Source organism: Myodes glareolus, chromosome 12 (assembly GCF_982192425.1).
Source record: "Myodes glareolus chromosome 12, mMyoGla1.1, whole genome shotgun sequence".
NCBI classification, from domain to species: Eukaryota; Metazoa; Chordata; class Mammalia; order Rodentia; family Cricetidae; genus Myodes; species Myodes glareolus.
The window spans coordinates 84,324,117-84,338,196 of NC_142037.1; the positions used below are offsets into that span (position 1 = coordinate 84,324,117).

The 14,080-nt window shown below is 35.7% G+C and overlaps 1 protein-coding gene across 4 annotated transcripts in view; it reads right to left on the reverse strand.

Moving 5' to 3' along the window:
• Window positions 1-14,080, reverse strand: part of Nalcn (sodium leak channel, non-selective) — a 281,079-nt gene that overhangs the window by 145,705 nt on the left and 121,294 nt on the right. For all 4 annotated transcript variants that reach the window (XM_085698170.2, XM_048422068.3, XM_087912334.1 and 1 more), the window contains exon 12: window positions 991-1,158. In XM_085698170.2, coding sequence (XP_085554296.1) covers window positions 991-1,158 — 168 coding nt within the window. The remainder of the gene's footprint in view (window positions 1-990; window positions 1,159-14,080) is intronic.

The window sequence follows — 14,080 nt, forward strand, 5'->3', positions numbered from 1 at the left end:
GGTTTCTTATAGAGTTGCTGGGGCTGTTCTTACAACTGGTATAGACTGTGTCTGGGCCCATGGAGTCTGCTGGAGTTCTGGGGAAGGGCTGTTTGTGCACTGGTAAGGGTGGTTGTGGCTGGTGTGGTCTGTGCTTCAGCGGTAGAAGTCCATTAGAGTTGGGGACAGGGCCCAGCAACAGTTGGGTCAGAAATTAGTAAGGTTGATACTGGCCTAGGGAAGGGTCTCAGGGGACAGAATAGAGGGAGGGGTACAGTTCTGCTGGCAGGTACGTCACTCACCCATTCTGACTTGTGTGGTCTAGTCCTGCTTGGCAGAAGTCTTCTGGGATTGGGGTGGGCACAGCAGAGGAGCCTGAGGATAGCAGTGACAGCATGGGCTTGGGGAAGGGTTACAAGGGACAGAATCCATGGAGGAGTGCAGTCACTCACCCTTTCTGGTAGGTGTGGTCGATGCCTCAGTGGCAGAAGTCTACTGGGACTTCCTCTAAAAGTTTATGCCACCATCTTACTTGGTTTAGAAGTTGGTATCTATAGATAGATATATGATAAACATATGTATCCAAGTGTGCATGTCTGTAGTCACTAACTGGGAACATGTCACTTTGAGGAGGTTTTTTGAGACGGCATAGGAGTAGTGAGGCGTCTGGTCCATTAGCTGTGGAGGAAGTTCAGCTGGGTGCTTTCTCCGCCTCCCTGAGCTATCAGTCTTACTCTAGTATCCGGTTCCAGAGTTTTTACTGATAAAGATCAAACAATCAAGATTTTGTTAACAGTAAAGCAGTTTTATTAAAGATTTGTATATATTACTGTGAATTCTAAGGAATTTAAATCAGTGTTTATAATTTGTTACTGCACTATTTCTGATGATTAAGATATCACTGAAACCCCCCAACATCATGTTACAATGTACATATATATTATTGATTTTATGTAGTTGTAATGGTAAATGATTTCCACTTTTCTGGGAAATGGGCATTAGCTGTCTTACCTGGAAGTATGTGAACTGAGAGTGATAAAGATCTGGATACACATGGAGGGTGGTACCAATAACAAGCAGGAGTTCAAACTTGTGGAGAGATGAGCTGATGTAGCCAGTAAATCCCAGGCACCATATCTTTAGAAGTGCTTCCAGATCAAAAAGGACTGTAAAAGCCACCTGGGTGAACAAGAAGACACCAAGATTGACATTTAAGACTGTACATTCCCAATTTCCTCATATATTTATGAAAAGTGAGTTCTGGCCACTGTAATAAACCAAAAAGCCTCACAATGTCAAAGATGACATTTTATATTTATAAAATTTTTATGTATATGTATGTATACACATATGTGCATATGACTGTAGTTGCCTGCAGAAGCCAGAAAGGCATCACATCTCTATACATCTTGAGTTACAGGCAGCTGTGAACTGTGAATGTGGATGCTGGGAACTGAAGTCTGTTCCTCTGTAAGGGTAGCCAGAGTCCTTAACCACTGAATTATCTCTCCAGCCCTAACATGTTTTTTAAAAAGATATACTTGAAACACATCAGTTAAAACATAAGAGACTAAAGCTAAATTAGACCATCGGAAAGATCATTGATTCATCTAGATTTTGAGGCATATAACAAGCAGAGAAATTGAGAATCTATACCAAGTAAGAAATTTGTATACATAATTAATATATTTTAAAAATCTTTCACATAAATTCCAATATTAAAAATAACAATACTATAAAGTGTACAAATGTAGGTAGCATGTTTTTCCATTCTTTACCTGCTCAGAGGGTGATACTTCTTATTTTATAGAAGTAGGTTATAATTGGAATTAAAATAGGCAATACAGTATTAACTTCTAACTAAAGGACATGAAACTGAATATTGGGATTAGTTATAATTCAATAGTGTCTCAGCATACACTATAAAATTGTTAAAAATTAAATCCCTTTATTTCTGTGCCATTATGGAATATAAAAAAGGATTTTATTCTACTCATATTTGGAAAATGTAGAGAAATGGAATTATAATAATAACATTAAGAAATGGAATACTTGTGGTGGTGGTGCACACATTTAATCCTAGAACTCAGGAGGCAGAGGCAGGCAGATCTCTGTGAGTTTGAGTACAGCCTGATCTACAAGAGCTAGTTCCAGGGCAGCCTCCAAAGCTACTCAGAGAAACCCTGTCTCAAAACATAGAAACAAACAAACATTAAAAGAAATGGAATACTAGAAGCAATTCAGATTGTTAATTTAGATATGCATAAGGATTTGGATGTTTTTGAAGGCTACCATGTCTGTAGATTCAATTTGCTTTCTATTTTTGCTGGACATTTCCACGCTATGAACACTCAAAAAAGGCAAATCATTTTCATTTCTAGCTGCATTTTAAATACTATCCTTATTCCCACAATAAGTTTAGTTCTCATCTCTCACCAAAGATGATTCTATGTATAGCAGATAGAGAGCATTAGAGAAATCTACAACTAGTCAAAATGTAGAAAAATACTAACAGAGATTCCCAGACCCAACTGCTACATCTGCAACATAACCCCACACTGAAGGTTCAAAGAACTGAAAGACTGTAAGAGCCATTGGACCAGAAAGTCTACTTGGAGACAGGGTCTTCTATCTTTGGCAGGAAAATTGCACCCATGAAACTGCAGCAATATTGGTGCTTAATATAAGGCCATCACAACAATGCCGGCTGACATGCAAATATGGGTGGGGAAAATCTCACAAGACCTCATGCTTAAGAACTACAGATGATTAATGACTGAGAGAGGGAAAGTAGATCTTCTGCAGTGATAGATTACCTACGCTCAATGCATATACACATAAGAGCAATATTAAACAGACTAAGTTACACACACACACACAATACACACACACACACATACACACACACGCCTGTAACAATAATTAACTCTGAGATAATTTTAAGAACACAAGATAACGTGAATTAGCTCTTTAGTTCACCTTTGTCAGAGGTTTCTGTTAACACACGGTGTTCTTGTCTCACTATCTCCATGCATGCAGGCCTTGCATTCTAAATGTCACTGTGAAAGTTGCCTTTCTCCTTCACACACATCCTATCCCTCCAGATTACAGGAAAGTGACCTAACTCACTTTGGTTCATCTGCATAATTTCCCATGGTGTTTATAACTTATTCCACTTAATATTCTCCATTTTACTTCACCGAATGAAAGCACTTGAAGGGATTATTAGGCAGACACAGCCAAACACTTCTGTTTATCCTCCTACACATCAGCAATTGAATAAAATTTTATTTAGCTTCCAAGACTGTGGACAGGCTGTCTTTCTCCTTCACCATTCTGCCTTAAACTTAATTACAAATGTGTGCTACCTTGTCTGTTTTATTGAGGATTTACACATATAAGTAGGCTTTCACAGTTGGCATTATGGGAGAGGGAACAAAACCAGATTTGTATGTTTTAAAGTTTGGAAAGTAAAAGATCATTTCCAAAAATATTTATAATAAACCACTTGCCTCCGAGAAATGTTAAAAAGTTACTCTTGTCTCAAAACTTTGATCAGCAGTAGCACAGTCAGATATAATGCTTCTCATGCATTAATGTGTGTATTTATATCTTAGAGTTAATTTCTTTTAAAATTAATTATATTTTACTGTTCATAATCTTGTCAATGTTCTATGGTGTTATTTTGTGTTTCTTATCAGTTTTGAGTTTTTTTATATTAAAGTCATTAATCTTTGTCTACTAAATGTACTGAATATATTTAGTTTATAGCTCACAAGTTTGCATTATAAATTTTACACTTTCATGTCCTTTTACCTTTAAATGTTGTTCTAGAAGATTGCCTTTGAAGTGGTGTGGTGGCTTGAGCCTGTAATTCTAACACCAAGGAGGGAGAGGCAGGAGTCACCTGAGACCCTATCTCAAAATAACAGATGAAGTGTGCAACATGGAGCTGCTGAAAATAGTAATCAGCAAGTCAGAACCATATTATGTCATCCTATTTATCTGGACCATATTCTATAGTCTTTTTTCTCATATTTATGAAATATATATGTGCACATATATGTGTACAAGTGCCCACGGGGTTCAGGAAGGTCAGCAGATACCCTGGAGCTGGAATTGCAGGTGGTTGTGAGTTGATGTGGGTGCTGGAACTGAACTCTGATCCTTTGGAGCAGCAACAGGTGCTCTTATTTATTTCTTTTTATTTAATTTTTTTCCTTTTACATGCCAACTCTAGCTCCCCTCCCTCCTTGTCTCCTTTCTCCCACCTCACTTCCCTTCCCACTCCTCATCAGCTACTCAGAATGGATAAGGCCTCCCTCGGGGAGTCAGCAAAGTGCTCTTAACCACTGAGTACTGTAGGCGGACTTTTCTTTCCTGCCTACCAGTTTCCAAATAACAGACATGGAGACTAAATAATTATAAATGCTTGACAGAAAATTCAGACCGTTTACTAACTAGTTCTTCCTAGTTCATAAATTAATCCATTTCCATTAATCTATGTGCTGCTCCGAGGCTATTTTACTTCATCCATGAACTTTATATTGCTTCTTTCACATCTAGCTAGAACTCCTCTGACTCTGCCCTTCTTCTCAGCATTCTGTTTGACTCTCCTGCCTAACCAATCACTGTGTACCCTGTTCAGCTATTGGTCCATCATCTTTTTTATTAAACCAATCACAGTGACATATATTCACACAGTACAAAGGAATATTCCACAGAATACTCTCTAGACACAAGGTTTCACCCACTTAATACACTTTATGTGATGGTTAAATTTCAAGAGAACAAAAAAAAAGCTAAATATTAGGGGTTAAATATTAGGTCAAAGGCTTAATCTTAGAGGATGAGAAATGACAGAATACTGGGAAGAGACATGAGTTAGGGTTATGAGAGAGCTATAGGCTACTTTTTCCTAATCCTGTCAAGGTTTTGATGTTGTTGCCTTTGTTTTTGGTGGTAGATAAGAGGCTTGGTTAAGGTTTCTATTGCTGCAATAAAATACCACGACTAAAAAGCAAGTTGAGGAGGAAAAGGTTTATTTGATTTACACTTCAGTATTGCTGTTCATCACCAAAGTCAGGACTGGAACTCAAAAAGGGCAGGATCCCAGAGACAGGAACTGATGTAGAGGTCATGGATGGGGGCTGCTTACTGGCTTGCTTCCCATGGCTTGCTCAGCCGACCTTCTTAGAAAACTCAGGACCATCAGCCCAGGGATGGCACCACTCACCGACTGGGAAAGTCTCCCTTGGTCACTAAATGAGAAAATGTCTTACAGCTGGGTCTCAGCTGAGACTCCTTCCTCTGATGACTCTAGCTTATGCCAGTTTGATACACAAAACCAGCCAGTTCAACAAGTACATAAAGTATATATTTGATAGTAAAAGCATAAAACACAATGTAAAAGTTCACAGTTTCAGAATGGCTATTTTAACTGTTCATTGAGGTGTGCTGACTTTGGGTTTGGAAAATTGAAAAGAAGAACAAAAAGAAGGAGGAAAAGGAGGGAAGGAAGAGAGAAAGAAAGAAAGAGAAAAGAATGGAGGAAGGAAGGTGGGAAGAAAGAAAGAAAAAGAAAAAGAAAGGAAGGAAGGAAGGAAGGAAGGAAGGAAGAGAGAAAAAAGAAAGAGAAAGTTGAGGAAGCTATGGAGAACAAGCCAGTAAGCAGCATTCCTCCATTTTATCTGCTTTGGTTTCTGTCTCTCCTCTTGCTTGAGTTCGTGCTGTTGCTTCCCTAGATTATGGACTGTAACCAGTATGAATAAGATTAAATAGGTGCCCCGAAAAAAGGTATATCTTGTTTGCTGTCATTATAAGAGAATTTATTAATAATCTTAGTAATGTACATTCTATGATTTAAACCTTGTATATTATTACTTAGACTTTTAAAATTTTATTATAACACATATGACATCTAATATATACCACAAAAGACATTCTTGTCTTCAATAAAATTACCAATAATGGATCCAGATTTTAAAAATTAAATGATGTGTGCATATGGGACATGAAGGAAAATATACACATAAAACAAAAAAAATAAATTACAAAAACACTTCAAAAATTAAATAAATTATTGTTAAAAAGATAGTACTATATTTTCTCAGGATAGTATATATTTTGCTCAAATAATGTATAGTTGAACTCATGTGGCTAGTAAGTTGAATAGCCAGATGAATGACAAATTTTGGAAAGAAGGATGAAATTAACTGATTAGAAAATGGCACACTTAAACATAAAAGGAAAAATAGAAGCTATACCACTCTTTTAATTCAAAGATAATGCCTGAACATTTATGGGTGACAAACTATAAATAAACACATTTCACTATGCATCTATGGAGATGAATCAGGGTTAGACTGTCTTTTTCAATACCATTTGAAGGTTCCTGGTCCTTGGTAATACATATGACATCCTTGTCGGAAGTCCATAAGAGAGCTTGGCCTGGTTCTTCACGTGAGCTGTTCTTACTTCTTGAGGTCTAACAGCTTTCTGTATGCCATAACCCCTAAGCAATAGATTTTACTGTTCATCTTATAACAATGGGAAGCTTTCCCAGTCTCTGTCTTCAATCATGAAGGTTTAGTTGTTCTACTTGTTTTGGGCCAGGATGAATTTCCATTGTATGTCTGATCAACAAGAGGTGCATCTTTTGCAGAGCTCCACAACTTTCCTTGGACCTTCTGGTTCATCTGTGGGTGAGATGCGCTGTAAGCAGAAAGGCTTTCATAAAGTGTAGACTTGCTTTGTCACCTTCTAGAGAGCCTTCTTTTCTCAAGTAATTCCTGTGTTCCTCCAGAACCATCTGCTCTTATCATAATTGTTAGAATGAAAATAAGTAAAATGAATCATTTATTTTAGTTCCAACAAATTTTGATACCTATATTGAAGTATATTAATCAGAAGAAATGATCAAATTATGAAAGCATATCCTTTTATAGCAGCAATCGTTGATATTATTGTTAAGTTTGATTTCATTTTCTGGGAAAACTTTAATTAATTAAATTCCTTTCTGACAATTATTTTTATATATATTTCTAAAATATTTTAATCTTATTATGAATTTTATCAGCCTTAGGGACATTATCATCTTTAGATAAAATAACACCTCTGTAATGATAAGCTGCACTATTTAGCCATTCATTTCAAAAGTTTTCAATTGAATTATCTAGAACGCTGACAGTACACCAGAGGCGTGGAGGCTGTAAATGTCTGTGGCAGATGGATGGTTCATGAGGTTGACTGTGTCATAAGCTACAAATGTGAACACTGGTTGACATTTTAGTCACAAACACTGTAAGATCTACGGGGTCCAAACTCAGGTGAGCCTTTGTTATGGTTTGCATCTAGAAGGACACCAGAGGCTCATATTTAAACTCTTGGTTCCCAGCATATGGCATTGGTTTTATATTATGGAGCCTTTAGTGGAAGTTTTGTTGAAGTAAATAGGTTACTAGGACTGGGTCTTTGAAAGTTATACTGCCCCTGATTCTGACCTGTGCTCTCCATTTTCTGTTTATGGTTATATGGAGAACTGTTGTAGGTTCCCCACAGAAAGGACTGTTCCCAGAGTCATATTTTCCCCATAACTAAAACTCAAAATTTTTGGGCTGGGTGCCAAAATAAATGTATGTTTATACAGAGATTTAATTGTTGCTAAAGACATGTTTATTGAGTTTTTAATTTTTTATTGTTTTCTTTTCATGTTTCAATAATGCCTTCTAACTTTCCCCAAAGATCTTGCATATATTTTGTGAAATGTATACTTAGACGTCTTTCAGTATTTTTTAAATAAATTATTTTCAATTAAATTTTTATTAATTGTGATGTAGAAATACTGTGAATTTAGTACGCTAACCCCATATCCCATAACATTACTGTAAATTCTTATTTCTTAGAACATGCCTACAGGTTTGTTTGGAATTTTTACACTGACAAATGTATCACTTGAAATTGTTCTGTGTTCCCTTCTTTGATATCTCTTCCCTTTTTCTTCTCTTTGTCTCTCATTTCCTAATGAGTACTTCTTGGCTTTTTCTTCTGCTTTTGTTATTCTAGTTTAGGTTCCAGGAAAATACTGGACAGAAGTGGTGACAGGAAATACACACAGCTCATTTCTGTCTTGACATGAATGCTCACCATTCATCCTTGTCATTTGTAGGTTTTCATAGATACCTTTATCATGGTAAGTAATAAAGCTTGCTTTTCTCAGTGGTTTGCTAAGGATTTTTCTCACAAATAGCATTTATCTGATATTCTTCATGTGCTGAACTAACTACATAGGTTTCCTTTCATTCTTAGTGGATAATACTAGAAAAATAGATTCTCTAACATTTCAGCCATTTTAAATATCCAAGATACTTGACTTTATATTAAAAAATAAAGACTATTAAGTCTTACATTATTAAAACTGATTACCTTAATGAAAACCAAGGGAATCAATAATTTCAAAACTAAGGATAATTTGCACTCTTGGAGAGGATCTGCAGGTCACCAGATAGCTGAAGAACAACAAGGTCCACTTACTTATTTGGGAAGCAAGAAAATAGAAGATGAAAAGGGCTAATTCTCTACAGTAATCAAGACCGGGCATATTAATTAATCTACAATGATTTCTTATATAAAAGTGATAAAATTTAAAATGAGAATGACCATAAAGTTAGCATGAAATGAAGCTGTTCATACAATCTGGCAGAACTACAAACAGGCGGAATAAGTGTTTTCAAGCACAGTTAGCAAAATTGAATACGATTGTATTTTGTACTCTAGCAGTTTCTAGTCAAGATATATGCTCTGAGAAAAAGAAACAAACAGAAATTCCTCAAAGCCTCTCCCCAACGTGGCATGAAATTAGAGACGAGAATGTTTTCAGAGAAGCATTGTATCTTATGGCAAAAGATCAAAAGCAAAGTCACTGAAAACTACAATGCCATTATCCGTGAAACAAATAAGCACACAGTACTGGGATCAACAGCAGTGTTTTCAAAAGGTCTTAAAGAATGAAAGATCAAACCAGACTCTTTGTGGATATTTGATACTCTTAAAAGGCATACTTTGGAGTGGTGAAAACACTTCTCAGTAGAATAGGCAGAGGAATCAGATGAAAGGACACACACGGGACTTTTTACTTTGTCTATTCACTGTTTCTGAACAAATAATACTCTGAAGTAAATGGAAAAAAATTACTTTTGAAGAACCAGGATGATAATGGTGAGCACAAATATTTTATGCAATATTGTCTCTGTGGTGCGTTTATAAAATGACTAATAATTAAGAATAAAGTTAAAAGTTGCAGATTTTTCAAAGACTGGACAGTTCACATAACAGAAATGATAGACAAAGATGAAGAAGAATAGCCTTCCATAATGAATGAAGGATGATGGCTGTATTTGACATTCCAGGTATCTAACATGGAGAAGTTCAATCCTTCCCAACTCTTACTAGTGCAAGACAAGTTTAGTCTTAGGACCATGCCGCTTGAGCAACAACCTTTCTGAAGATATCCCTCTTGAGCTATAGGGATTCTAAAAACAATCAACACGTTGGCCATATTATGACATATAACCTCTGAAATGTCAGTTTAATAGATATTTTAGTTTCTTAATGCAGTAGAGAATGATTTTAGAGCTGTCAGAAATATGGATTGGCACATGAACTGTTCACAGAGATGTAAGGTTTGAGATACACAGCCAAAATACACTAACAATCAATTTTCTATTTGTTTCTTTTCTTCCTTTCTTTCTTTCTTTTTTTTTTTCGATAGACAGGGTTTCTTTGTGTAGCTTTGGTGCCTGTTCTGCATCTAGTGCTTGTGAGACCAGGCTGACCTTGAACTCACAGAAATCCGCCTGGCTCTACTTCCGGAGAGATGGGATTAAAGGCATGTGCCACCACCATCTGGGTTCAATTATTTTTATTTACACAATTTTAGGTAGAAAATAATAGTTTAATAAAGACGATAAAGCATTCAAGTGAGTATACTGGCAGGGAATTGGGAGAGATATTCTAAGCTTGACAAACAACATACAACTGGAAAGTTGAATGTCTGTTTCAAGAATACTTCCTACAGACCACCAGACCACGTTTTAGTTTTTTTTTTTGTTTTGTTTTTTTAACAAATCTTAGTTTCATCTAATATTCAGGAAAAGACAGAGCGTTAAATTATGACTCCTTCTTTTCATTTGAAAAACATAGTTCTTTAAATTAGAAATTCTGTTAAAATTGCTCACCTCCTGTGATAGGACTTCATGTAGCACTTGGATTTTTAATGCGGACAGTCTTCTAATGGATATACAAATATCTAAATTACCATAGAGCAGAAAATAATGCCCATAATATTAATATTTGTGATTAAACATAAAAGTATATTTAATATATACATATATAAATATTGTTTGGATGACAATGAAGAGTAATTTTTTAACCAAATAATTGGTATACTTTTTTATGTTAATGCATAGTCTAGGAAATAAAAACGTCTTTTTCCTGTTTCTTAGCTAATTCTAAATTTAGATATATTAATCCAAAGTACTAGAGCAAGTCTACATCCTCACAACAGAAGCTAAGCAGCTTAATTCATTCTCAAAGGAAGTTGATTTAGACTGTGAGTTGACTCCTAATGGGTTGAGTGGTTTATTTTGAATTTCTCTAAACATTTTATTCTATAACATGCAGAAATCTAACAAAGAAACTGCCTCTTTCAAACCTCATGACTTTTTGTGATATAATGCGGAAGTTCAGCTTTCAGAGATCTTACATAACGCTGTTTCCTGAACACAGAGCCATTACACCCCCATCTTCAACTGTTGCCGTTATAGCTGTTTTGGGGGAATTAAATGAGATAATGAATCTTTTTAAAAGTACTTAGCACATAATAGGTTTTTACAAAAAGTGGTAGCTATGAGAATTCTACTTGGAAAGCTCTGTGCTACTGTAGCTAATACAACATCCAGTATATTGCTTACTTTTGTAAATAAACTTTTATGAAATTCAGCTGTCTTGAGATCACATTCACTTTGGAACAAAGGTGGCTGAGTTAAGAAGCAGACAGAGAGTTGTTGGCCTACAGAGTCTAACAGATGTTTTTAGCTCTTCAAGAATTTTTGGTGATTCTTGGCTTAAACTGAAAGAAAATATTTGTTTACAAAGTACAGAAAAAGCTAGAACAATTTATCCATACTCAAAATAAATAACTATGACTTAATACAACATTTTTTATTTAAAAAGGTGGGATATGAAAATTTGAAGGAAGTCCAAACATATTCCAAGAAACTCAAACACCAAAAGTCAGTCCACCTATTGAAACAAATTTTGATTAAGTAGTTCAATGTTAAACCAATATCTATAGATTATTTAAGTAAATAGATTCTTATGCCTAGCTTGTTTATTTCCTTTTCTTTCCAGGATTTCAAAGAGTTAGCCATTACACTTATTTATTTAGTTATCTACCTTTTTCACTGAGAAACAATTGAATGTAGAAAGGTGTATTTATTCAGTGTATTAACTTGCTGGGCTGGTAAACATACATGCTTATGAAATCATCACCATCAATGCCATAAATATGCCCTTGCCCTCGTAAATTGTCTTCCTAGCATATTCATTGTTCTTGATGTTCATGTTATATGTTGTAGTAACACTTTCTACAAAATCTATGCTCCCAAAATTTTTACATGTTCAATGTTATGCGATTGGCAATGGGTATTTATGTAGAAAGGATTTACCTCAAGACAAGGTTTATTTTTGAAATCAAGTCTGTATTATTGGTTTGAGAAGAACATCATGTTAGGATATATATATATAATATTTCATATATAATAATATTTCAGGTTTTGCCTGGTTTGCTGCCTCATTTCAGCTCTATGGTTGTTATTTTTAATGTTATCAATAAAACTATCAAAATTGACAAGGATTAATCACCTGACCCAAGGCTCTACCAGCATTTAAGTATCAATTAATGAACACAAGAGAAATGTTTTGATATCTTATTGCAATTTTTATAGTATAATGAAAGATCAATAAAAGTCAATACATTCCCAGGGTATGTGGCCACTTCATTTAATCCCTAGCACATGATATAACAAGTGTTTACTGTGGGGAAGAATACAGAAGTGATGCCCATGCAGTCTCTAATATTAGCACTCCTGCAGGAGAGATTGGTACTCCTTGAGAGAATGACAATGTTCTGTTACCATGACCGTCTCTGTTTGTTCTCTAGAATGCTGGTTATCACTCCTTAAACCTCTGATGTAATTCTTTTGTGCAATTTGGAATCTTTAGTTTTACCTTTATAACATGACCTTCTAAGCATTATGTGTCTACCTCTATTTTAAACAATCAAGTCTACTTTATCAAGTTCCATGTGCAGATTATACCTTGTGCACATGTCTTTGCATCCAGTGTTTCTCTCCCAAGTATGTGACATAATACAAGAGGGAGTCCACGCTGCGATGTTCTGTGGCATACAATAAATGGATAAGGAAAAGATGCTCCATCCATTCATCCTAGAAACCCCATGATAGAATTCCATCAAAATAAACCAATTTCTGACTCCACCTCCCCACTGTCTATCAACTCTCCACCAACCACTCGTGAACCTTGTCTAAGAACTGACAGTCCTCTTCAATACCCACTTGAGACTCAGCAACTCTCAGGCTATGGTGGTTCCTTGCACTCTGGGGAAAACCCAATTCTTTTGTTTAATCCACCCATCTCGACACTACACACCAATTTTTATGTTTTATTATCAAATTCATGGTGCACCTGGAAATCTTGGATTCCTGTTTCTGGCCACGAAAACCTTGTTATTCTCTCACTTCAATCAAATGCGTGTTTTGATCATATAGAGATCTTGAGTACTTTATTTTCCTTTCATTCTTCTCTATTTCATCAATTTCCATAGCCAACCAGAGTCACCTGGCCTTCAATTCATCTGCTTTATGAGTCACCCCTATTTTCCCATCTCTTTGTCTCCCAGCTCTCCCTTTCTAAAGCTGGGTCAGTTTGAACATTGCCTTTCTTCTTTCTTATGTAAGACCCAGGACAGTAATTGTCTTTCATGTGATTTCACTGTTAAGTCCATATTGTGAAAATTTGTTTGGATCTTTAACACTGCACTTGAAATGACTTTCATTATTATTATTATTATTATTACTATTATTACTACTACTACTACTTCTACAATGATGATGACGTTAAAAGTAATAATAATAATAATAATAATATATTTGACTAAATCTCCCCAATTTATATTCCCATTTCATTGTGTCATTACTTCAATATCCATCCACTTCTCACTACCTGAGATAAATAAAATTCAGTGAGGACTCATCTCTCCCATTCACATCCGTTCTTTATGCTAAAACTTTATCATAAAACATCCCTGATGTGAGATGTTCTTCTGTAGGCTGAAAATATATGTTGATTTTATTGGTTGATGAGTGAAGGTGCTTTGGCCTACAGCATGACAGAATATAGCTAGGTGGGAAATCCAAGCAGAGAATCAGGTGAAGAAGGGTGGGGTGAGAGAGTTGCCAGTGAGCTGCCGGAGCAGCAAGCTGTCCTAGAGAACAGGTAATGCCACAAAGTCACATAGTGATACACAGATTATTGAAATTTACCTGTAAGAGATAGCCAATAATAAGTCTGAGCCATTAGTCAAGCAATTATAATTAATATTAAGCCTCTGAATGATTATTCTTAAGTGGCAGTGGTCACTATAGGACTATGTTTTTGTTTATGCTATAAAATGTTTACATTCATTTGATCATTTTGATTGTGTGTCTACATGACTGGATATCTCTATCTGTGGGCAAATTTGTGCAATGACACATGTTAGTATAACCTATATTGATTTTCTCTTTTTCAATTTGTGGATTGAGGACTGAACTCAGGTCATCAGGCTTGGATGCAAGGGCCTTTAGCAACTGAGCCACCTTGTCAGCCCATTTTTACTTAATGGCATTTCTTGCTGAGTTTGCAGAAAAACTGTTACCTTTTTGGTGTTGATGTAGATATAATTTACTGATAAGATTCTCCATTCTTTCACCACTGTTATTGTCTACCATCTGTCTTCTTGATGCCTGTAAGCATGTAACCT